This window comes from Prionailurus viverrinus, chromosome F2, assembly GCF_022837055.1.
Source record: "Prionailurus viverrinus isolate Anna chromosome F2, UM_Priviv_1.0, whole genome shotgun sequence".
In the NCBI taxonomy this organism is placed as follows: Eukaryota; Metazoa; Chordata; class Mammalia; order Carnivora; family Felidae; genus Prionailurus; species Prionailurus viverrinus.
The window spans coordinates 12,153,323-12,179,826 of NC_062578.1; the positions used below are offsets into that span (position 1 = coordinate 12,153,323).

Here is a 26,504-nt window from a genome sequence, read left to right on the forward strand (position 1 = left end):
TGAATAAGTTAACTTGATGAATTTGTTTATACAGAAAATAATTTTCCTACAGAGGGCTGAAATACAAGGGAATACACAGAAGTGAAATGAAAAATTTCGCGTAGAACTGCTCACATCTTCCCTGTTCAGTCCTGTACGCCCTGTCATCGGTGACGTTCTACAAACAGATGCGTTGTCCTTTGAGCGGGTGATGACGCAAGTGACCCACTGGTGGTCTGGCTTGTTTTGCATCCTTCACACGCTCTCCGTGATAAAGCACATTCAGAGAGGGTGGCTGTTATCACCGGGCTGATTCTGTGTGCCTTTAGGATGTCCTTCTCACTACCTGCCACTCTGCTTCATTCCATAAAGTGGCTGAGGCTTGAATTTGTGGCCATTCTCCGTGAACTGACCCTTTGGGCCACCAAAGTCGAATTACGTTCGTCTGGTCCGCACAGGAGAACCTAAAAGAATCTGCCAGAGGCTGTTACATAGGATGGTAGAGAAACAGGAAAAGGCATTCAGCATCTCAGAAAAAGACATTTGAAATCTTAATAATGAGAAAAAGGGGCCACATTCTACTTTTCTATTAGAAATAGAAATAGTATCTTTCTTTCCCCTTTCCCTTTTATGTTAAATATGTATTTTTCTACCCATTTTTTTCCTCGTGCTCTCCCCAGGTGTCCTTATAGCTTTCAAATATTGGCAGTAAATATTGAAAATAAGAGCTAAGACATTTGTGGGCTGGAGGGGATGCCAGTTTGCATACGGAAGGATCCAAGAAGCTGAAACAGGAGGGTTTGCATTCTTCCTTTCAATGCGTTTTCTGTTGTGTATGCACGGGCCCTGTGAAATGAGAGAGAATTTGGAGGAAGCGCCTCCTTTGAATGACTCTCGAATGCTTTAGTGGTCCACTTAGCTATATAAAGATTCTTTGAATGTGCATACAGAAGGGAACTTGGCCAAAGATTGTGACTTGACTAGCGTAGCTCCCGTGAAACGAAGCCACGGAGATTGGCTGCTGGTGCAGTTTCCTTGCTCTGGGTTTCCACCCCCAGTGTTCAAGTTAGCAGGAAGCTGAAATGCTGTTTCTCAGTTAAGAGTGATGTAGATATTTTTATTTTTAAATGGATAATAAACACGCTGCTGCTATTTTTTGAAAAACACGAAGCACCGAAAACACGTCAGGTCCGTTTTTTGCAAACCACACTGTCATTTTCATTAATATCTACGTGGCCACTTTCTTCTGAGGGACTTTGCTTTTTCAGATACTGAGATACTGTCTTCTCCATTATGATCTAAGAAAGTAGCAGCATTTTACCTGGGGAATTTTTTTTTTTTTTTTTTTTTTTTTTTTTTAGTCAGCCAGCGAGCCCAACGTTGGTATATTTTGGCAACCCAATACGTGTTTTATAGTGTGCTCCTAGACACGTAAAAACTTTTCGGTGGAGATTAGACACAAAAGCAAACCATTGAACTAGTTTTGCTTAGTAAGTACAGAAAACCCAGAGAGTCAGATAGTTGTCCACCAGGTATATAGCTGATAAAATAAACGAAACCCACAACTTTTCTTCTGCTTCCTTGTTCTTTCATTTACATCCAGTGATTTAGTTTTGACCCACGTCATTGGATAATTGAAAATACTGAATTAAGTGTTTTGGACACCATGCCTCCAGAAGAGGATACAGACTTTTTAAACATATGGCCACAAAATGGACTTTGAGCCCTTTGAGGATTGGAGGGGACCAAGGGAGAAAAGGCACCTGTGAGCATCGTGTCTCTACCCACTGGTCTGCCCTGCCAGGTCTCTGGTTCATTAACAAGCTCCAGGTCAGGGATGGGACCAGGTGACCCTTTCCTGGCCTCAAAGGTTACCTTCTCTTTGAAAAGGGGGCCATTAGGTCTTTTTCATCCCAAATCCTTTCTTCCTTCAGGATGGCCACCTCAGAAATCTTTCTCTTGCTGGTGACAGGCCACGTTATGTCCCTTCCTCTGTCTGATTTGTCTTACTCTGCTGAATGGGCAGGCAGGGAGAGTCGTCAGCCGGTCTTTAGTACAGACCCTGCTGTCTTTAGCAACACGTGGTGCAGTTCGTAGTCCTTGGGGGAGGAGAAGGCCCGACAACGTTGACCCTTAAAAAGCAGGTTCTGCTGACTCCTACCGTGCTAGATGCAGGAGTGACCACCCTGGGACGCGTGCCCATCCAGGGAGAGCGGTGGCCGGCTGCCACTGTGTTTTTATGTGGGAGAGGATGTGTAGACTCCCGCCTCCACTTCTCAGCACCCATCAGTTGAACGTCGAGAGGTGAGGAGGCCATGGGTGGCAGTGGTATGTCAAAGGGGGATGTTTCTGGAACGCATTCCTCTGAAGTCTCTCTCAAGTGGAATTTTAGGGCAGAAGATGTGTCGCCATAGTAGATGTGGTTGTGACGTTAGGAGTGGAAGATAAAGGGCAGAAGGGATCGTAGGCGCATTTTTTAAGTGATCATTAAAAATACCTGCGCCTGGACATGCTTCTGAAAAGTGTGAAGTTCTGTGCAGCTGCGAAATCTGTCACGTGATGGGTGCACAAAGATCTTTCTGCCCGGGTGAGGGCCCCTTCAAGTCTGGGTGCTGTGCAGAGCCACCGTGAGAGCATCAGCCGTCTGGAACACCAGCTCCTTCAGCTTCTCAGAGAAGTCTGTGTGGCTTAGCTTTAACATGTCAACTAGGGAAATGGTGTGAATTAGGAAAAGTGACCCCATTCTTCTTCTTTATTTTGATGTGAACTTCCACGAGAGTACTAATTATGTGTGGGTAGCCCTGATTTCTGCAGGAACAGTATAATGTCGTGGTCCTTGGGCTTCTCCTGTTAGGGGTGGGTGGTGCTATTTCCTCCTCGTTGGTTTCACCACTCGCTCTGCCTTGTCCCCTACCTCCCTGCAGGTAGGTGGCAGCTATTAAAATGTGGGTGAGCGGCGTGTCTCGTGTGTCGTACCGGCCACGCTGGCAGATCCGAAAAGATCTAGGGAACCTAGGGAGCGCGGTTCTAGCTGCCCAAGTTAGCCCAGGGTCCCCCTTCCTGAGTCATGGGGATGCTGTGCATCAGCAGAAGCAGCCTCTTGCAATGTGGCACAGGCAGCCACCCGTGAGCCTCCCGCTTGGCGCTTGAAGAGCACCCTGTAGTCAGAGGGTGTGCTTTCTGCCTCGCTCCTGTGATGCCCGATGTGCTCAGGTCTGTGTTGTGCCACGGTGCCGGGTGGCTAATGTTTGTGTTGCGCTTCTGCGATGAGAGAACGTATTCGCTAACTAGACTTCTTTTCCGTGTTACTGGCAGATCTTAATTCGATCCATAATCCATAAAATTCAGTAGCCTTTAGATTTTCAGTGAGAATTCTTGACTGAATGATGAGTCTTTTTTACACCCCACCTCCCACCCCCGCCCCGAATATATTCGTTGTTGGAGCACCTGGGTGGCTCAGCCGATCACGTGTCCAACTCTCGATTTCGGCTCAGGTGACGATCTGACAGTCCGTGAGGTCCAGCCCCGCCTTGGGCTTCACACGGGCAGTGCGGAGTCTGCTTGGGATTCTCCCTCTCCCCCTGTCTCTCTCTGTCCTCCTCCGCTTGCTCTCTCTCTCTGTCTCTCTCTCAAGATAAATAGACATTTTAAAAAAGAGTACATTCGTTATTAAAAATGGATTTGGCTCTTTTCAGGAGAGCTTTCTAGCTTTCTTTCCCTTCCTTCCTTCCTCCCTCCCTCCTTTCCTTCCTTCCTTCCTTCCTTCCTTCCTTCCTTCCTTCCTTCCTTCCACAGTCTTCTTTAAGAAGGGGGCAACCCAGTAGCTATCCTCAGGACAGGGTTCTTATGTTATAAGGCTAGCCAGCAATCGTCCCAAGTCACAGAACACATTCAGCAGGAAACACTTCTGAGGCCTGAAGGATACCCCTAAAGGCCAGGCCAGCACTGGACTCCTAGGGAGATCTCACGAAGAAGATGCCTTCGGATCAGTCCCAGGACTCAAATGTGGGCTCTGGAACCAGACAGCTTTTGGCTACAGTCCTAGCAGTGCAACTTCCTGGGCTGAGCACGTAGCCTGTCTGACCCTCAGTTTCTTCATCCTTGGAAAGTCTGGTTACAAAATGAAAAGATGAGGCATGATGACTGTTTGCAATATACTTTCATTTTAAATGAAAGCAAATTAGGTTTCTGTATCTAACTTTCTTTGTTCTTTCCTTCCTAAAAATTTAGCATAGTTAATGTACTTAAGGAGTACTTGATGCTAGAAGAGCTATTTAAGGTAACAATTTAGATTAAATTAAGTGTCTTAGAGGTGTTCCATCCAGTCACTTTCAGAGAACTTAAAAAAAAAGCCTATTAATTTGTCATTGAAATCATACGCTTGTTGTTCAGAAGTAAAATAGCATCCCCCCACCCCTCCTCTCTCCTTTTCTCTTCTCAACTCTTTCTCTTTCTCAACCAGGAGAGTAGGGTGAAGAACTTATGGGTGGGGTTTAGGGGCTGGGGTGGCAGGGCACCTGCTTGGAGCGAAGTATTCGGCCCCAGGCCGGGCGGCTCGGCACCTGCAGGCCGACTGTGCGGGGGGGGGGGGGGGGGGGGGGGGGGGCAGACGGGCCCAGGGGGCAGGGCGAGGGTCTTGCTCCCATCCCGCCATCCCGCCCGGGAGCTCTCTGCCCAAGGTGGCCCCGTGGAGCATCTCACACGTTCGGACCAGTGTCCCGAGTGCTCCTGGGCCTTTGCCCTCACGGCGAGGAGTTGGCTTTTGTGTGTCCTGTCTGTTGCTCAGGGTTTGCTCTGTGTCTGTCATCATCAGTTTATTCTATTACCTTCATTTTATTACATTCTAGTGTAGCCATTAAAACAAGTTTTCATCTTAGGACCTTAAAATTTTTGTTTTGTTTTGTTGGGTTGATTTTACTTGATGATGTATCCCACTTTATGTTGCCTTAATTGATATTTTTCAGTTTTTAGTACTTTATCTTGTCATTTTTTTATTTTGCTTCTTTGTCTTTTAAGTTTCTTTCTCATTGTTTACAGACTTAGAGGAGGGGCTCAGTCAGTTAAGCGTCCAGCTCTTGCTTTCAGCTCTGGTGCACAGTTCGTGGGTTCAGGTCCCATACTGGGCTCCGTGCTGGCAGTGCAGAACCCGCTTTGGATTCTCTCTCTCTCTCTGTCTCTCTCTGCCCCTCCACAGCTCATGCTCGTGTGCTCTCTCTCTCTCTCTCTCAAAATACACTTAAAAAATTTTTTTTTAGGGGCGCCTGGGTGGCGCAGTCGGTTAAGCGTCCGACTTCAGCCAGGTCACAATCTCGCGGTCCGGGAGTTCGAGCCCCGCGTCGGGCTCTGGGCTGATGGCTGTTTCCGATTCTGTGTCTCCCTCTCTCTCTGCCCCTCCCCCATTCATGCTCTGTCTCTCTCTGTCTCCAAAAAAATAAACGTTGAAAAAAAAATTTAAAAAAAAAAAAATTTTTTTTTAAAACCTTAGAGGAAAATTCTATACTCAAGCTGAGAGGCTCGATGCTCTTCTCTCTACCACCATTGGGCCCTTGATCCAAACAGCTTATTACAGTTTTTATTATGGCAGCCGCCAGATCTTTCAGAATCGCGACACGTTGCAGACCTCCTGTGCCGGGAACGTCTCTCTCCCTCTTCTCCTTCATCAGCTTCAGTTCTTCATTTAAAAACCTTTTAAACATGTAAAATATAAGGATATATTGCAGCACTTTTTACTCGTCTTCTAAAAGATGACATTTTGGCCTGAGCCTCTGAAAAATCCGATTAACCTTCAGGACCCCGGCCTCAAGGTTGGCTTTCCCCAGTGTGGTGGGAATCACCCCATCGGCAGGATCTGTCTGAGGGCCCCCCTCCTGCTGCCCAGACCTCTTCACTGGCTGTATTCTCATCACAGGTGCTCCCACAGTACGGTTCCTTTTCAAACTACCTTTCCGTTTGGGTCCTTAATGTTGATGCCGATCAGTGTGTGACTGCGTTCTGTTTTGCGGTAGGTCAGGGCAGCTAGCTGGATCTCTAGTAAGTTCTGGCCCTTACTTGTTTAAAAAGCCTGTACTCCTTTTCACCAAAAAGAATTAGTCGTCTGTGTGCTGTGTCTTAGGTGGAAGGAGTTGACGCGACCCCGTTTCGGGTCCTGTCACTTAGCCCTTCATTGTAGACTCTTAAAAGCTGAATACGAACCCTTCCGTAAAGGGTATGGGATGGCCTTAGCACGGCCCTCCGTGTGACGTGTGTTCCCTGAATACAGAGTTTGGGTTCTCAGTGGTCTCGTCAAGATGGCCTATGCTTCAGGGCGCCTGGGTGGCTCATTGGGTTACGTGTCCGACTCTTGATCTCGGCTCGGGTCTCCATCTCTCGGTTCCTGAGATCAGGCCCCCCATCGGGCTCCGTGTTGGCAACGTGGATCGTGCTCGGGATTCTCTCTCCCTCTCTCTGCCCTTGCCGTGCTCTATTTCTCTCTCTCAGAATAAATACCTTTTTTTTTTTTTTTTTTTAAAGGCATATGTTTGGATCACATTGGGGACAATTGCAGCCCTTCAGAGCCTGGTCTAGCAGAGGTGACCTAAATGTCACTAAGCTATGGACCCCGAGCACATCCAGCTGCCCACCAGTATGACCCGCTCTCGTGATAAAATGTGAAATGGAATAGAGCTGGTGGAGGGACAGTGGCCCTTCAGACTTGCTAGCACCATCCCCAGAAAATGTGCTTCCTCCAAGGTTGGAAGGGCTTGTCTAGCTTCAGGAGCGGGTGGCTCTGTATCTCGGTGACACCAGCCACAGTGGGAGATAAGGCTGAGGAAATGAAAGAACTGTATGAGCAGGGAGAAGTATAGAGATGTATCGGTTTTGCAAACGTGCTGCGTCTCACTCTGTTTGGGTAGCATGTTAATCCCATTTCACTGAGCTTCGTGGGTGTCTCCTCATGAAGACAGAATCTGCGTCGGGTTTTCTTCAACGAGTTAATGAGAAGAGCACTTTTGAGTAGTGCCTGGTAAGGGCCGTATACGTGTTTGTTGTTGTTGTTGTCGCTCTTAACTTGTGTTGTGCAATTAAATCGATCTGCTAAAATTGATAAGGCACCTACCTGACCAGGCACTAGGAAAGCAAAGATAAATAAGACACGCTTCTTCCTCTTTTGAGCCTATGTGATAGTTGGAGAAAGACATACACTCATGCACACACACACACACACACACACACACACACAGAGCATTGGTTTCAGTTCATTGTGGTAGTGCTCCCACCGTATTCTGTGTGTTTTAAATACCCCTTGTGCAGGGTACCTTCCTTCACGTAGGTGGAGTGAGGCTTCTCGTGAATGAGCGATGGCCTAGCTGAGTCTTGCAGAGTCGTAGATGGAGCCGGGGGCGGGGGGGGGGGGGGAACGGAGGTGGAAGAGGCAGGTGTGCCCGTTAGTGAGCACATTCTTTGTGTCTGCACGTAGAGGGTGCGGAGGGTTTGGGGTGCGAGGAAAGTGGAAACACAACGTTGCCAGTTGCAAACATCACAGAAGGCCTTGCAGGCCGGTGCGGACTCTCAGACGTCATCGTGTAGATCGGACTTGAAGCAGGACGGTGCAGTCAGGTTTACGTTTTAGCTGGTCGCTGTGCTGGTGCGTGGAGGGTGGGTTTGTAGGTGACGTTCTGGTGGCAGTGCCATGTCCCTGAAGGAAGTGCGGGAGGCAGAGCGGGTCCGGGGGAGGCACCATGCCTCCGGGGCTGAGGCCATTTAGGGCTAGAATTAGAAAGCACCCCCACCCCCCACCCCTTGGGGTCCTCCCTCCGGGAGGTCACCGCGTGGAGGCCAGCATCGGCTAAACCCGCGCGAGTGGCCATCACGGCAGCTGTCGGAGGTTCTGTGTCTGTGCCAAGCAGCTCAGTGGCTCCATTCTCGACATTGGAGTGTCCGCTCGAGGGATGTTTCTTATTAATAACATTCTCTTACCCCCAGCTGGAGGAGCTGCCCCGTGCGTGCCTGCCAGCTTTCCAAATTATAATTTGGGACAGGAATGTTTGTATGGCCACGTTTTGGCTTTGGCATTATAAAAGACTAGCTCTGAACGCTAGAGATTTAAATTAAATAGCGACCGTGGAGGTAGCACGTGTGTCCTTTCCTCAGCAGTCTGATAGCGGGTGACCCAGCCCGTGGATCACGAGGGTGACGAGGCAGCGGGGAGGCGGTTGTAATAGGCGAGGTGGGAAATGACACCTGCCTGAACTAAAGCAGTGGCCACGGAGGGGAGTGGCCCTTGGGATCGGCTGCTTGTTTGTCCTCCCAGCTTGTGCTGGGGACTGTGGATAAAGGACTTTGCTTTAGAGGAAATGGTCTTTGGTGCAGTGGGGTTCTGTCTCCGAGTCTGCAGTGGATTCAGCCCGAGTGGGTCTGAGCCACACCAGAGAATATGTTCCCAGGCGTCCCCGAATGCGTTCCCAGCTGTTTGCCTTCCAGATGTGTGTGTGAATACTGGCATTTGTGTCACATACCGCCAGCGTTTTCATCCATTATCTCATTTAAACCTCATAACGAATCTTGGAGGAAGATAGCATTACTGACCTCATCTTACCGATGAGAAACTGAGGCTCGGGGAAACGAAGTGATTTGTTCAGGGTCACAGACAGACAGGTGATACATGACAGAGTTGGAACTTGAGCTAAGGTGTGTCTGACGCACATCAGCCTAACCCACAGTCTGTATTACCCTCATTTGTTGAAAGAAAAATTCTGACCTTAGTTTTTTGGAGACAAAGCAGTTGTAATGTAACACTTAGTTGAAAATCCAGATTAGCTGATTGCAAAGCAGTAGCAAAGGCAATTTAATTAACATGACTTTATCTTGTCCTTGGTTGTGATGTCTTTGGGTGGACATTGAAGATTTTGTAGCTTTTTTGACTTCTTGGCACGCTTTTGATTTGGGTGTTGATGTCACGAGAAGGTGTCAGCATGGAAGTGCTTACCTGTCTCTGAGCAACGTTAATAGTGCAAGGTCTAATGAGTTTGGAAATCTTTCGGTAATCAGATCTGGGATGAGTGCTTCCCTTGGCTACAGGCTTTTTTTTTTTTCCCTGAGCATTTGGAGAGGTCTTGTCTGACTTTTAGCAGCCTTGGAGGTTCCACGCAGTTCATTCATGGGCAGGGCAGGTGGAAAATCATTAGCGCTTCTCTCCTTCAGCAAATTGATATTTCAGCAAACCTGGGCTCTGGCGGCTTTAAGACAGTAAGCCTTTTTACTCCTATAGGATAGTTCACATAGGGTGCGGTAACCCCACTAAATTAAACTGTGTACCTCGCTCTGGTTCAGAGAGGTCACGGTGAAAGGCACCGGCTGCCGACTTACTTTACCTGGCAGTGGTTCAACTCTGTGACAGGCCTACCTCTGATTTAAACAAATTTGAGAAATATGTAAAGTTTTGGAAGCAGTTTTGCACTGATTTGATAAAAGAAACCACAAAACACTGCAGCGCAGGTGTTGAGAATGTTTGAAAGCTGATTGAGGGAAGCAGATGGCTTTAGTCAGTGGCATCCAGCCAAAAGAGCAGGTGCTGGTCATGTGACCGCTGGTTACCAGGGTAATCTGATTGCTCTTGGCGTGCAGATGAAAGGAAAGGGGCCCAGCGTTCAGCTGTAGTATTGTATAATTTGTGGCAGTTAGAGCGGAAATAAATGCTGGAAATGGAGCCTCATAGTAGGGGAGACTTCTGTCCATGTGTAGCGTAAACACTAGGACAGTTGGGTGAGGAACTGCTGTATGGATTTTTTTTTTTAATTTAAAAAATATTATTCTTTCCATGGATCTTTGGGGACTTCAAGTTTTTAGGACACTGCCTTTAAAAAATTTTTTTAAATTAAAAGAACTCTTTAAACCTAACTGCCGTTTGCTCTAATCTTGAATTCTTGTAAGTTATTTCCTTACGTGGCTATCTACCCTGCTAAAATGTTCACAAAATAGAACAGGGTCTGAGTATTTAAAAATAACTAGTTTGGGACTACCAAATATTTTATTCGTTACTAAGATACGTTTTAGGCGGGTGATGGATACTTTATTCTGCTAACATACTTTTGAAATATTTTACGTGACGTGTGCTTTACTTAAAGGAAAGCATAGAGATGTCTTGGTGTCTTTTGTAGTAGCTGAGGCTGAGAAAATATGCTGTTTAATGCATTCTGTCAGCACACTTTTCTGGGAATTTATGAAGTTTCATAAATAAACTTTGTAAAGGTTTTTTAAAATACCGTGTTTTCAAATTTATTAGAATTTTATGGTTTCTAGAAATAGAAAAAATATAACCATTACTGAGGTTTGATTATTTTAAACGTTGCAAAACATGATAATTAATATTAGAAAACCTTGGGTCCGGTTTGGAAATTGGAATGGAAAGTAGCACTAAGCGTACATTCTAGAAGAATGTCACATAAAGGTTTTGAAGCCAATGGTAAAGTTAAATTTAAAAAAAAAATTTTTTTTTCTCAAGGTTCATTCACGTCTTTTGACTTATGTAACATTCCAATCCTGTTAACGTCTGGCAGAAACGTACCGTGGAACATGCACTTTAATTATTGGGGTTGTTTTTGCTGTATTTTTGTATTTCAGAGACCTAGCTTTGGGGAAAAAAAAAAAAAAAAGGCTACTGTGACTCTCTCAAAAAAAAATGCCCAGCACCAAAATGAAGCTTATTTTAAATTAAGAAAACTGCATTAAGTAAAATCATGTAGAACAGGAAATTGCCATATGTTTTGTTATATTTTAAGAGGCTGTCGTCGGATAATAATGTAGCTGGGTGACATAATGGAGGACACCTAGCAGTGTTGGTTATAAAAAGGGCTTAAATAAGAGTTTTAAAACTCTCTGCAAGAGACACAAAGAAATGATCATCATAGTCTAGTTTTCCTTGACGTTCAAAAGCAGAACAAAACAAAACAAAACGTATCCTGTGCCTTAAAAATTTGATAGCAGAACGACTTCTTAATCTGATTTTTCACTATGGTTTGGTGTACTGGCAGGGATTTTGCATTGTCTAGATAACAAATGTACTCTGTGTGGTATTGGGAGTTTTTGCATGAAATTTCTCTTTAATTAGGTCAGGTATTTGCCAAAGGTCATCAGTATGGGGTTTTGCCATAAAAACTTAATTGAGAGTGCCATTTAACTGTAAGTGGCCAACACGCATTGATTTATCAGTTGTCATCGATACTTTCGGGATATTAATGTGGGAAATATAAGGCATGGGGCATGTGGAAAACCTCATTAAAAAGTGAACACTAAGTGATCCACTTTGAATTCTAGTAATAAGAAACCTGATTCAGAAGCAAGTGCTTTGAAGAAAAAGGTCAACAAGGGAAAAACAGAAGGTTCTGAAAATTCAGACTTAGACAAAACGCCCCCAGCATCTCCTCCTCCTGAAGAAGATGAGGACCCAGGTGTTCAGGTAATACCATCATTCTGACCCCAAGCCTTGGTTATTTAGCATGGGTAACTTTAGCCGCACACCAAGTACACCAGACCTCCCCTGTCTTTGTTATAGAGCTGCTTTAAAGATGGCTTTGTTGTTGTCTGGAACATCACATCCGTAGCAGTGAGAGCTAGGGGGCCAACACGAAATTAAACTCCCGACGTCTCGGGTTTGTCATCTTTGACTCCGGGATAGATAAAGCTGAGTATCTTCATTTACCTCTGCAAGCGTCCCTTCCGCTGTTTATGTGTATATTAGTGTTAGCGTATTGTTAAGATACTCGGTCACTTAAAGCTTCCTTCACATTTCTGATTTTCTCTGAAGTTTGGTTGCCTGTCCATTCTTTTATTTTGCAGAACAAGAAACCAACATGTAATCTGTAGCTCGTCTTAGGTGTTCTGACATCCGGTGGCCAGAGTTGAGACATTTAGTCATGTAATAATCCAGTTTCTGTGAACAAGTTAGTGACTCTCTGGATGGCAATTGTGCAGAACTTTCCAGTGTTAGATTCTCCTGACTTTTGGAGAATTTTATAGGAAGCAGTTGAAAAACCGAAATAAGCATTAGGGCTTTAGGCTCTTGTGTGTAGAGTGCACTGCCTTCCCTGATTGGACTATAAGGTAAGAGTCCCTGCACGTGACCGTTAAAAATTATTTCCTTGTTACATTCTCTGGAAGCATGCCAGTGCGGTCCACTGGGATGGCTAAGAATGTCACTTCTGTGAATGACATCTGAGTTATCATGGAGCAGTCACTGAGGAGTCCTGCTAGAATAGAAGTCGGCCCCTAACGGCCCGCTTGCCTCTTCTGATCGCTCAGTCCACACTAAGCACTGGCTACCTACACCTGTACCAGTTTGCTTGAAAGTTAGAAAAAAAAAAAAAATTTTGGCAGTGTGCAGCTCTATTCTAAAGAATGTCAGACAGGGTTGGTTTTTGTTTTTGTTTTGCCAGTCTGTTTGTTTTTCAGTAGAACTCCCTGGTAGCTGTAATGTCACAGAATGGCTTAGGCTAAGGGGGCCTGAGAGGGAGCGGAAAGAGAGCGCGAGTGTGGACGAATGCGGTGTGGTTTGGTGTAGTTCTGTAACTAACCTGGGACACCTCTGGCAGTTGGGGTTAATTTTGTGCTTTTCCTTTCATACGTCACTGAAAAGATAGGCAAGGTAAGTGGGCATCTTTTAATTGCTTGAGGACTTTTAAACTAAAGTATTTTAATGATTTTGCATTGTATGTTTATGCTCAAGGGTCCTTTTTTCCTGAATCGTGTTTGCCTAAACTAGGACCTTTCTGACAGTGGTATTTAGACAACATTAAAAAGATTTATTCACACAGGTCAAGAAAATTCCCTTGTTCTCTCACAAATATCGCTGCTGTTTCTTAAAAGTATTTGTATTAATAGAGAATCCATTGGACTTTAGGAAGTACTAATTTTTTTTTTTCTTCTGCATTTCAGTTACAGGAAAACTCAACTCAACTCAAATGAACATTAGTGCATGCTTTCTAATTGGCTAGTGCTTAACTGTTAGGGGTTTAGTAGCTAATACAAGCAACCACACAAGAAGATCTGACTTTGCAGGCAGGTTTTTCTCTGTGTCTCTGACACAGGAAGTGATGCTTGCTGCTGTTTGTTGTTTCTTCCGGTAGGATATGCACGAAGGGTTTAAAGTTCTGTGATTGATTTGTTTAAACCGGTAAATGCCGTATCATTTTAACTCGAAATTGTGTCACCAAATACTACAACAGAGATCGCGGAAACACATTGAAATCTTCTCTTTGAGTATGGCTGCTTTAACTGTATGTAGCTTTTCTCAAGCAATCAAGTTTAACAAGTTGACCCATAAAATAATAGGTCAGTTCAGATAGTGTCAATTCAGACGTTTTGAGGCGTGGTTTAAAGGGAACGCTTGCATTTTGATTTCACAGAACTCTTTCAGATAACCGTTTAACAGACCAGAAGAGAAGCATGTTATGTCATGTATTAATTTCATGTTGGGGAATTGTAAAAGGACTCTTGATACCCAAAATTAATGAACTTAAAATCAATTATTACTTAGAAGGTAGAGACGCCATAGCACCGTGGAAAATTTTCAGAAAATGGAGCTGTAATTGTATTTTGAGGGTTTTCGCTCTTAGGAAGTGGCCTCGTGTCCACTACCAACGAACCCCATCACCGCTGCACACATTTGTAACACCAAGCTGATGCGAGGAGAAGCTTCCATAGCTAAGAAAGTTATACCCACCAGTCATAGATTTCTACTCCAAAAAAGAAAAGCTTCCTGTTTTATTGTAGTGGAACATTTCTTCAGTAGTGAGCTTTGGTATGAAGTGGCTTTGTCTCAGACTCTAGCTGAGGGCGTTTAGTTGTTGGGGCTGGAAGGATACCGCGACGTGGCCCCGACCAGGGAAACCTGACAAAACATCACAGATGCGTCATTAGTGGCACGTTCCTCCCCTTACGGTAATGACAAACAAGATGAAAATACAGACCAATCCATGGCAATTTAGTTAAATTGACCTATTAAAGGAAATACACATAGTATGCTACATGTCACAGAATGAGAATGTTGTTTCTGATAACAGCCTTTTATATCTTAAAGAGATTGAGAGACCAGGAGTTATCTTGGATCGACTTGGGGTAGAGAGAAAGGAAGCTGTGCAAGGTAGCTTGGCCTTGTAGCCCCAGTGCTTCCTGATTTTTCTTTGGCAAGGTAGAGCTAATTAATGATGACTTTAATCCTACTAATTGCATCTGGAATTAGTATGTACCATGCTCTGTTCTAAATGCTTTACGTGAATTCTGTCATGCGATCTAATTCCCTCATGTGATCGTCACAGAATACTTAGGAGGTAGTTAGCTGTCATGAATCCCGTTCTGCAGACCAGGTAACTGAGGCCCACAAAATAAGTTGTTCAAGGTCACCTAGTGAGAACCGGGGCTACTTGAAAAACTCAGCACTCAACTCCAGGGCTCACAAGGTCAAACTGCCTCCCGTGACGTCGGGAGGGTCACAGATGGCAGAACCCCTGCTGGTTCTTGCTCTGCCCTGACCTGGAATTGCTTCTGGGCGGGGCTGACCTGGAAGGCCAGAAGAGGAACCTCTGGCCCCCGCTGCTACTCCCACTGGCCTAAACCACTAACAAGTCTGTTAATAGGATGTTACCCCACATCCCCTTGGGTCGGACTGCACCTCGGCAGTCACGGCTGTGTAGGACTAAGGGCTCAGAGCCCCAGACGACTCATTTGATGGTCATATTCAACCGAGTTTGTGTCGTCAGCTACCTCCGATGCCCTCTCGAGAGCAGAGAGAGCAGAAACGTAAGAAAACAAAACTCGGCCAGCCCTACCCTTTGAGACAAGGTGCTGGGCTTCCTTGGTCCTGACTGGAGCCACGTACACCCTTGCTTGTTCCTCCTAGGTCTACACGGTCCGGGGGCGGGGCGGGGGGGGCTTGCTCGCCTCTCGCTCTGCCTTACTGACCAGCTTTACAATTCACAAGCTTCTTTAAAAAGTTTTATTTCATAATTCTTAGAAAAAAGTTCATAAGTGTTCATTTCTCAGTATTTTTATTTATTCTGTGTGCTTCATGAACTCGTCTATAAGTTGTAATCTTGTATTTATCAGTGGTTTAAAACTCACATGTATCGTTTTACAGTCAGGTTAGGTTTTACCAAATACACACATTAACGAAAGGTCAGTTCGTCTCATTTTTAATTAACTGACAAAACTAATTCTTTACCAAAAAGGTCAAACAATATAGAATTATTTTGAACAGAAAGTCTGTTTCTTTTAGGGCCAAGCTTAAAATCAAGCCTTTTCTTTAAATGGCCTTCTGAAATACCATTTCAGTATTTATATAGAACTTTATAATCTACTGATTAGCCTCTAGTGTCGTCACTTCTTTGGATCTTCTGTTAGAAAAATTTTGAAGCCTACAAAAATACAAAAGTGTAACAAACCCCTATATACCCATCGCCCAGCTTCTGTATTGTTTCCCCTTTGGAGCAGCGCACTGCCTGAGTAAGGAGTCAGGTTGGTTGTTCCTCCCATTCCCCAGCTGAAGGTCTGGTGGCTGGGAGTGGTGATTTCCCCCCATTTCCATTATGTTCGTTGCCCCTGTGGTTTCTTATGTGACTTACAGGGATAAGGTTATCAGCTCTACTTGAAGGTTAATTTTTAAAAATGTATCTCTTAGCAGCATCCCGAGAGAGGTTACAAAGAGCATCAGTGACGGCTTTTTACACCTGCTTTGTTGTTTTTGTTTGTGTGTTTGTGTCTGTGTTTATGTTTGTGTTTTTAGAAGCGACGTTCCAGCAGGCAGGTGAAGCGGAAGCGATACACGGAAGACTTGGAGTTCAAGATTTCCGACGAGGAAGCAGATGATGCAGACGCTGCTGGGAGAGACTCCCCCTCCAACACCTCGCAGTCAGAGCAGCAGGTCAGCGGCCCGTTCGCGTGGCTCTTGTGCACGCCATGGAAGGTGGACTGGAGACTTGATAGCCGGAGTCCCAAAAGCTCCGTGGAAGCCTTGGACTCTGAGCCGGAGAACGTTCATTTACTGTTGGCTAACGTGCTGTGGGAAATGAGTTGTTTAGCAGCGTCTTTCACAAAGCCCCGTTCGCTGAAATTCATTTTTATATAAGCCTATGATACGTAACTTGACAGTTTTGGAGAATTAATGGTCTGTGTTGAGGAAGAGTCAGAGCTACGATGCAAGGAGGCTGAATTTACCTCTGAAGAATTCAGGGCCGTAGCTTCTGGGACTTTAATAAACCGCTCAAGCTTGTCTCCTGCTGTTAGGCACCGTCAGAACCCCTTTATGAAATTACTGCCTTGTAGTACCCAGCAGGGCATACTTTATTCTCTGTGCAATGTAAATGATGGATAAAATAGTTTGTATAAAATATGGGTAGTAATGTAGGATTGATCATTGTAAAGATCTTTTTTTTTTTTTTAACGCCCCTCTGTTCCTATTACTGTACTTCAGTTAACAAACTGGTAACCCATTGAAAAGTATATTGGATGCAGTTTTTTACTCTATTTGGTGCTTTGTGCTATGTTAAGTTGTTACGTAACGTTTTACGTGGCCAACATAGATAAAAGCTGCCTACGATAGCAGAATGATGCGGATATTTACCCCATGGGTATAGATGAGGAAAAGTTACATTTTTGACTGCTGTCATGCAGGGATTGTTTTCTCTTGGCAGCTGGAGTTTCTGAATGCTCTCTGGCTTTAGGGACCCTGCTAGTCCACGTAATTAAACCACATAATCATGAAATAATGAACACAGATTTTCCTTTTGCCTTTCTGGAGAGCAAGAGCCTTGTTCTTTACCATCCTGTTTCCCACCGGCGACTAAAAGGGTATGATTTAAAGGGTATGAATTTAAAACGTACAGAGGTAGATGCAAAAGGAATGATTTCTTGTTTTGATGGCTTGGAATGAAATGTTTTCCATTTGGATTGATGTAGCCGACTTTTTTGTTTGTTTGTTTGTTTTAGGAATCTGTTGATGCAGAAGGTCCAGTGGTAGAAAAAATCATGAGCAGTCGTTCAATAAAAAAACAGGTAAGCACCATTTGGAGTGATCAAAACCTCTGGTGTGTGTAGGACTCTTAAATTATTTTCTGCTTTATAATTTCCTTTAAAAAAATTCACTATTATAAGAGAAAACTTCTGGTGATATTTCTAATCCTGTCTGATTTGTTAGCCAAATATAAAACTTCGGGATATTTAGCCCCAAATGAAACTGAAATATATCAGACAGTCAGTGCTTTGTGACATGATTTAGAGTAGGCAAGAAACTCAAAAGTCGCCAAAGAAAGGTATAGGGCTTTTAGAGTCATAGGCTGCCTTTTTCATAAATACTATTCATAAAAGTCATAAACATGAATTTACCTCTCATCTCCCTCAGGGAAGTTCCCTGCCCGCCCCCGCCCCCGCCCCCGCCCCCGCCCCAGGATGGAAGTTTATCATTTTAGTGAGTAGGTGTTTTCTCATACTTTTCATAACATTTCTTCATGTACAATTAAAATATTCATTAATCTCTTTTTTGTCAGTGCAAAGTGTAATTTTTGAAGATAATATGACTTATTCTTCAAAATTCTTCAGCATTTGTGTTGATCTGCAAAGGTGAAATCTGGGTACCTGTCACTAGTCTGATAACTTTGTCATTGAGGAGCACATCTACCCTGCGACAAAGAAGTCCAGTAACCCTGTATTGTCTTCCACTGATTGAGATTCCTCATTTCATCCCAACCAGCTAGCTCCCTTCTTGCCCGGTTAGAGCAAATGCTTTGTTTTGTTTGAAGAATTACACAGATATCGCGATGAGCTACATCTCCACATTCTGACGTACAATCTCCAGTGTCTCTAGAAAGTGGTGTCCTTTAGATACAGGGTATCTGTCTTTCAGCTTGAGTCGTTGTCAAATGCAGCTCTTTCTTCTTACTTGCTTTCAAGGTAGGTGGAAGTACAAGCTCATTTTTTGATATGCAAAATAAGTTTTGTTTTGTTTTTTTTAATGTGAGTTGTGTACAGAGTGTAACTTCCCATTGAGAGAGGTGAGACCCCAGGCTTCTCAAAGAGGGAATCTTTGCTCTTCACAAGCTACTGTCCAGAGACCCTAGAGAATGGTATTACACCAGCAGGGCGCTTCTCTTTACCTTTGTTGCAGTACTGTTTCCTTTTCTATTGTGTTCTCCAGAGTGTGGGTTTGTATCCAAATATACAACCCTAGTTCCACGAAAATAATCAAGAATGACACGTCGAGGTATTTTCACGTTGAGTGTGGGGGTTGGGGGGGTATACGGGATGGCTGTCTGTCGACTCTCTGAACACGACAGTTTCCTCACTGATGAACCAAATGATAAAACTTCAACCAAATTTCTCCCCCGTTCAAGCAGAAATGAGCACTGTTTAAGTCATTAGAAAGGTTGCATTTTTGTCCTGCTAATGACTCTGGAACGGTTAATTTGTGACTTGTAGATATATGGTAAAATTTAAATACTTGATGTGCTTTAAGGAATAATCCCCTCTGCAGAATTGAAGTGACTTGTTTGAGTAAATAGCATGTGGTTTGGATGGGATATATTAATTTTCATTCAGTTGATAGTGCTTCAGCAGGCATACACAGCAGATTTGGGTGTTGCAAATTATAATTAGCTCTATTATTCAGAGCTACTTAGACTATGCATTATGTAGGACATTGCTTTTTCTTTCTGCTTTGCCCACTTCGCAGCTTTTTCTTTTCTCGTTACCCTTAAAAGGTAGGCACCCACAGTTAGAAATAGGTATTGTTACCATTTATGGACAGCCAGGTTTGTTTTATCATAGGAGATTAAAATTCACTTTAAGTGTATATGGGGGTGGAATATTTGTTGAGTTGGTGAATTTTAGGATGGAGAAGATGAATGGAAAATTTCTCTGGAAGGGGAAACATGCCTTGAGGTGTGATTTACAGTGAAGAAGAGATGAGCTCATTGGATTGCTTGTACATTACCGGTATTTTTCATAAAGGGCGATAAAAAATAATTAGAACATTGCAAACCTTAGCAGGTACTGACTTCTTAAACTGCTAATGTTCTTGGAATAGTTACTTTCGTTATCAGCTTTATGAACATTGGGGGAAAAGTGTGGCAAATAGAAACAAAAGGAAATTTGAGATCTTCCTGTGGATTCTAGCTATGTCTGCTGGTCTGTGTCCTGTTACCATGAATAATTGAAGGAGTAGCTGTAAGAAGGTACCTTTATCTCCCCCTGGCAGCACCGTAGAAACCTGCGGTGAGCTCTCAGAGCCTACCCTACGTGGTGCTGACACATAGTGGGGACTCAGATAATGTTTTTCAAAGTCCGTTGACCTCCTCACTGAAGCCTGAGAAGCATGACCCATTGTGATGGAGTCATGCAGACGCAGAGCTCATCTGGCAGAGCCTCTGTAATTCACCTCATGTTTAATCGGGATGGCTCGGGCACGTATGTTGTTCTAAACTCAAATTCATATGTGTTAGACCCAGTGGAAAGGGATATAGTTGATACTTGTGTTTGAATTCTGAGGTAGATTTAAGCATGGACTTTTGGAGCGCCTGGGTGATTCAGTTGGTTGAGCGTCCAACTCTTGATTTCAGCTCAGGTGATGATCCCAGGGTTGTGGGATCGAGCCCCATGTCGGGCTCCATCCTGAGTGTGGAGCCTGCTTGGGATTCTGTCTCTCTCTCCCTCTGTCTCTGCCCTCTCCTCCACTGGCACACACACTCTCTCCCTTTTTGTTTAAAAAAAGAAAAAAAAAAAAAAGGACTTTTGGATTGTACAATGGTTAATTCTTTTGTTTTCCACATTTAGCCTGTCTTGTAGCCCTGTCTGCTTGGAGGCATCTGTCCTTGGGGAATAATTCAAATCCTTTTTGTAGCGGAAGGTCAAAAACAGTTGTAAAAGTGAATTCTGGCCGTATTCCCTGAAATTCTTTATTTTTCTTTAAGTTAACTCATGATATGTTTTCTTAAGAGCTTATTTTAAATTCCAGGGTATTTGTTTTAATCCTCTTTAGCTGAACCCACCACCACCAAGAACAACAACAAATAGTATGTAAAGCAGGCAAAACTCTTCATCGCATTTATTATGTCCTACTTTCTCCCAAGGTGAACTATGATTTGGTATCTCTGCTAGAGTATACAGTAGGTTGAGTCACAAGTGGGAAGTGATTCATACCTTGCTTATTGATATCTTTATCAAGGTGCTTTGTCTTTCTGCTGTAAATTATTCAACTTATTATTTTCCCTTTTGGCACTATAGTTTAGCTTTGTTTTCCAGTGTGACTGCTTAATTTAGTAATAGAATGCTTGGGAAAGGTCATTCATTATTTTAGGCTACAGGATTATCATTTACTGGACTGCTCTTCTAGAATCCAGGTGGCCAGAGGAGTCAGTTTATTGCCCGGTTGAGGTTTTGGGTTCCTGTGAGTGATGGGAACAAGTATGGCTTAATATGTGGAACTTTAAAATTTCATATGAATAATAAGGATTTTCATAGGCTAGCTTTAGAGTCTAATGAAAAGATAGACACAGCTCTCTAAAATTTTCTATTGAGGGGCACCTGGGGGCTCAGTCGGTTAAGCGTCTGACTCTTGATTTCAGCTCAGGTCATGATCTCATGGTTTTGTGAGATAGAGCCCCGTGTCAGGCTCTGCACTGACAAGGAGAAGCCTGCTTGGGATTCTCTCTGTCCCCCCCCCGCCCCCCCCCCCAATAAATAAATAAACTTAAAAAAAATAGTCTATTGAACACATTAAATTACTTTAGAGGGCTCTCAAATTTGAGGGCTTTAGAGGGCTCAGAAATAAATATTCTGGTTCTTTGTATGTGTGTGTGTGCGCGCGTGTATAGAAATAGTGCTTTGAGTCCGTTATTCATTGGTTAGTCCCGATATAGAATGGTATCTGAAAGTTGGGGCCTGGGGGTAGTTTGTTGGGGCTGTTTCCACTCTCACCAAAGGCTGGCCAAACTGCCATTTAGTGAATAATTAAAATGGTGTTCCCAAGGGCTTACACATTCACTTACTTTTGTTAATTGTTTTGCTTTTAGTAAAGCAGAAGAAGTCAGGAGGATTGTATTTATATGAAACAAAGAGTGTAAAACAGCCCTACTCATTGTTCAAGGGGCAAGAAGGTGATCCAATATGTGTGGTCAGGGAATGGAAGAACAGGCTTATAATTTGGGATATCCAAAAGAAATAGGCCCTGATAAGGGCGCCTGGGTGGCTCAGTCGGTTAAGCGTCTGACTTCAGCTCAGGTCACGATCTCACAGTTCGTGGGTTTGAGCCCTGCATCCGGCTCTGTGCTGACAGCTCAGACAGAGCCTAGAGCCCGCTTTGAGTTCTGTGTCTCCCTCTCTCTCTGCCCCTCCCCTGCCCATTCTGTTTGTCTCTCTCTCTCTCTCTCTCTCAAAAATAAATAAAAAATTAAAAAACAAGGAAAGAAAGAGAGAGAGAGAGAGAGAGAGAGAGAGAGAGAGAGAGAAAGAAAGAAGGATAGAAAGAAGCCCCAGTAGGATTCTGCACCGGCTCCAAGTGCTACCACACGAAGCCTTGGAACCTAATTGCTTCCTCTCAGCTCTAGACCCTCTCGTTAGGCACCTCCACTGCAGGTTCCTGGAGGAACAGCCAGTCATGACAAGAAAATGGGTATTGATGACCATCAGAGACAGACAGTTGATGGCTGTGAGTCAGAGCTTTTTGGCAACAGGATTGAGACGGAATGGAAAGTATCCCTGTTGTTCCAGAGTTAATCCTGTGTGCTTTGGTGCCCACTTAGAAATTAGGGAATGGCGAGACTATTTAGAATGAGAGGGAAAAGACTGTATAGGAAGCAAGATTGGGAAGGAGGAAATCAGAAAATAATAGAGCCTAGACATGATAAAGCTTGTCTTTTTACCGTCTCAAAGATACATAATTTTGAAGCACTCTTTCTGAATTGAAAGAAATGCAGTTAGCTTCAAAAGAGTAAAAGCAGTCGACGACACATTTGAATTCCATTCCAGGATTGAAGTTCATGATATGCTATGACCAGTGTCAAAAGGTCCAGGCTCATCTTGGCTTTCCATTTACCCTGGTTGTCTTCTGTCTTGTCTTGGCCTTCCTTTCTATTGGAATCTTCAGTTGACTGCTCTAATGTGTGAGCAGAAGGTGCAATATTGGGGCTAGAAAAGAGTAAGGCGGGTCCTAGATGGACTGTCACCCGATTGACTAGAATTTATCTCTAAATTAATTCCAGGTTTATGTTGCTGGGTATCTAGCAAACGCTCCTTTTCATTTTGGATAGCTGGAAGTTTATGGACATTGATGGTGTCCTGGAAAATTGCTTCAAAAGCTGCTTTATGGTTATGACCTTTATAGATGATTAGGTTAGAACCAGCTACTGATGGGCTTTGACCGCACTCTCGAATATCCTATCTTCTAATTGCTGATTTCTAGGCTGGTGGAAAAACAGCTTACAATTTAGGTTTAAGCAACACATGTGAGAGTTTCAAAGAAAAGTTTACGTTCACAGTCTTCGGTAGTAGTTTCAACGTTGGGGATTGAGGGAAATCGTAGCCTCTTTGAGCAGGTCCTGTGCCAGCCTGTCATCCAGTAGAAAAGTCTTTGCTCCTTTGTTTGTCCTCTCCCGTGTTCCTACTTGCCTTAATTTTCTTCGCAGCATCTCTGAGGCGGCTTAGCCAAGCGTGACCCTTAAGGCAGGCTCGGGTGCTCTTGTAAGAGTGTAAAAGCAATCCCTAAACATCTATAAGTGGTGTTTACGTTTTATATCCCCGATTTATCTGATCAAATGTCCCAGGAGAAAATTACATACTATGACTCAACAGCCCAAAAGCAAAAGGGGAAAAAAAATATTGAGAGAGATACTTAAAATATCACGTGAGGGGATCTTCCTCACACCCCGCGGAGGGTGGGATCAAGGGAGATGGCCTAGATAGTCTCACCGCTGAACTCTTGGTTCGGCCGATGCATATCACGATTTTAACCTTACCTACGTGTAGTAGTGGGAGTGTTAATTTTATTTGGCTGCTATGTGTGTGAGACATCTTGTCTGAGAGGTTTTAATTGTACCATTGAGTGAAACTAAAACTGGGAATCGTGATGCACTGAAATTACAGCGTAAGAACAAGGTTTAGTTTTACGTGGTTTCTTGTTTGGAGTTATTAACTATATGGAGGAATAAATGTCTTTTAAATATTTTAAAACATTACAAAACCCACAATGTAAAGTTGCCATGAGGCAGCCAAAAATAATACATATGGCATTCAGGAGAGCAGTTGCTAATTGGCTGCTGCCTGAGAAAATGGTACACTTGGCGTCTACTTAACACTGTGGGTTTGGCACAGAGCCAGATTTGGGGTCAGGTTGTTGTGAATGAAGCTGCATGTGGTTAGGGAGGAGTTAAAATGATTCATGTCTCGGAAGCTGTAGCACATCGAGTAGCACGCACGGGCCGAAGCGCGTCAGTCTTCATCTCACCGGCCTCCTACCGCTCGCGACGTGCTCATCCGTTCGAGAACATCCACAGCTGCCTTCGTCGCCCCTGGTTTGTGTTCACGTGGGAGTAAATCATCGTTTTTGGAATATGCTGGTAGCTGGTTTGGAGCACGTGCCTGAAATTTTCTTTTGTTGCAGAAGGACTCTGGAGAGGAGATAGAAGTTGAGGAATTCTACGTGAAATACAAAAACTTGTAAGTAAACCGTGATATATATCTATACGTGGGTATATATATGTTTTTAATCGGGGGATATATTTTCAAAGTCCTCAATACGGATTTAAAAAATAACTGGGAATTGGGAAGTTTTGGTGCGGCTTGTTTAGTGCTTTGCAGGCTGTTGCCTCCCAACTTTTGTGTCTTTGAGAATTTTAGGAATTTAATTTTTCTGGGAAACGTGTAATTGGTCGGCCAACTTTCACGTATAACCAAGAAATCCTTTTTAGAAGGGCTAAAGCCTCACACGATAGTAGAAAAGTGAGCAAAGTGACATTTGCCTGTCCTCTGAGAATGAATCTTACTCTGCGAGGCCACCCTCCCTCCTCTGTCTGTGCGCAAGATGGCCAGGCACTTGAGATGAGATCTCTACTATCAGGCAAAGTCTCTAGAAAATCGTGACATCCCTCACATTTTTGAAATGCAGCGAGCTGTGATTTTGTCTGTTTTTGTTTAGTGAATTTGAATTGCGTAAGTTTAAAAACGCCTAACTGAAGAACAACACCAGTGAGTTGTTGTTCCGCGTTGTAGATGTAGGGCCAGGCACGTTTTCAGGAGGCGGTGGCACTGTCGGGATCAGGAGTCATCCTGCTGAAGAAGCCTGCAGCCCTTTTCTAACCCAAGTAACAATCGCAGAACAAGGACAGACATCTTCATGAATGACGTAAAAATTAAATGAAAACTTTGTAAGGCAAGGAACTCAAGCATCATACTGATAAGTTTTAGAGTTTAAAAGAGGCTTTGGGGAGTTGCTGTCAAAGCAGCCTAAGAAAATTTAACCCTCCTTTTAGAATATGGAAGCATCAGACCTCACGGTTTCTGTCATTCTCTCTTGTTGCAACTGGCAATGTGTCGATAAACTAATGTAGTCCTGAAGTTCTGTGAGCAACACCTTTCATCGAGTAAAAAGATGAAGAAGTCTCTTGCCATCGTTAGTGTGAGAGGTCAGCGAATTGCAGAGTACAGCGATCAAAAATGCTCGGTCAATATCAGATGGGTGTTACTCATAGCACGGTGAACGTACGTACACAGGTGGAAATTATACGTATGACGCGATTCCATCTAGTCGTATAAGGAGAGTGTCGGGATAGGTAAGGAGGCAGTAACTAAATGAGCCAGAGAGAGTTCCCCGGTAGATTTGTCAAATAAAACGTAGAGCAAAGACATTTAAGTACCAATTCCCACAAAATGGCACCGCTGGATAGGCCTCCATCCAAATCAGCATGTGGCAGTGGGGCTTGACGTGCCTGATTCATTCTTGACCAGGAACCACCGCCAGGCCGGGGAGACCCGTCATCCTTCGTTGGTCATGTGAGAGGAGGCAGACATAGTTCTAAAAAAGAGCTTTTCTGTCTGATATTATTGAGTTCTAAGGGAAATTAAAATTTCCATACAATTAACCGTTTCTGTTAACCTTTTAGTTGGACATAATTTCAAATTTACAGAAAAAGTGCAAAAACAGAACAGAGAATGCCTGTTTTCCCTTTTGTAACTGACAAGCGTCTTCTGGAAAGGTATTTTGAGACTATTAGCTATGATCATGGTTGCTGAGTGGTGATTTACTAATTCTATCACCCATTCTAAATTTGTTAGTTGGGTTTCCACCGTAAGGAGGGCTTTGACCTTCTTACTCATTTGTTTCTTTACAGCTGTGTAGACTTGTGGGGTCTTATTTTATTCAATGGGCCATAATTCTTTACTACCATATCATTATTTACTTTGCTCACATTATCCCAGATTTGGCCCACAGGAGCCCCTCCAGGCTGGAGCCTGTCTCCTTTTGCCTTGTCCCCATCCTTCTTTGAGCACTTCCTTACTTTCTGGCACCAGAGGATATTCCAGACTCCTCTTACAGTTTCTCTTTTTAAGTTTCTCCAAGGAGGCTTGGTTGTGTCTCCTGGAGAACGGCATTTAGAAACCAAGATGTGAGTGCTAGGTGTGCTCATTGCCGCTGGGAGTCACCGTTTCCGGGGCCTCTCAGTGAATGGGGCTTTGCGGGCCACCTGCATGCGTACATGCATGTACACGCACGTGTGTGCGCATGCATGGCATAAACACACGTGTTATGTATGCGCGCGCGCGCGCGCGCGCACACACACACACATTCCTCTGTGTACCTACCTATCTACTTACCTAAAGACAGTGAACACCAGCGCCTTCAGAGCGATAGTTGTGGTTTTATATCAGCAGCACCATGGGGTTCATTCTCTCCTTTTCCCTTCCAATATTCATGACTCCCTTCTTCAGCCACGAGAAACCCGGCTCTTATTATCCCTAACATATTTGCTTATATGTCAGTCCTATAATATATAGGAAATGTTTTCCAAATTACTAGACCACATTTTTGGGAAAAAGAAGCGTACCAACTGTAAAGTTCATTTAGTATTTGTTTAGAATTTGTTGTAGTTAGGCAAAGGGTGTGGAAGCTAAGTAAATACTTGGTTCAGAATTTCCTTGGCTTAGTTCTTTTCTTCCTCCTGCCCCCTTTCAGCATGGTTATGTTATTTATTTGATACTCAGTTGGTCTTTAGTTTCTGTCTATATTTGTATTCCATTTTAGCTCCTCACCATTCTTGTTGTTCTTATTTATTTTCTTTTTTTCAAGTTCATGAAATATTCACATGGTTCAAAAGTCAGAACTTGTTCAAGAGGATACTCAAAGATGCATCCTTCTCCCTTCCCTTCCACCCCATTCCTACTTACCTTCTCATTAATCCCAGATTTATCCTTTCTGTAATATTTGGCAGAAACATGTAGAGGGGTGTGTGTGTGTGTGTGTGTGTGTGTGTGTGTGTGTGTGTATAAATATATATACATAAAGTATTTTATAT

The 26,504-nt window shown here is 43.7% G+C and overlaps 1 protein-coding gene across 2 annotated transcripts in view; it reads left to right on the forward strand.

The window, feature by feature from the left end:
• CHD7 (chromodomain helicase DNA binding protein 7) overlaps positions 1 to 26,504 on the forward strand; it is a 191,131-nt gene that overhangs the window by 110,045 nt on the left and 54,582 nt on the right. For both annotated transcript variants that reach the window (XM_047842070.1, XM_047842071.1), the window contains exons 4-7: positions 11,272 to 11,413; positions 15,734 to 15,871; positions 16,936 to 17,001; positions 23,597 to 23,652. In XM_047842070.1, the coding sequence (XP_047698026.1) occupies positions 11,272 to 11,413; positions 15,734 to 15,871; positions 16,936 to 17,001; positions 23,597 to 23,652 (402 nt within the window). The remainder of the gene's footprint in view (positions 1 to 11,271; positions 11,414 to 15,733; positions 15,872 to 16,935; positions 17,002 to 23,596; positions 23,653 to 26,504) is intronic.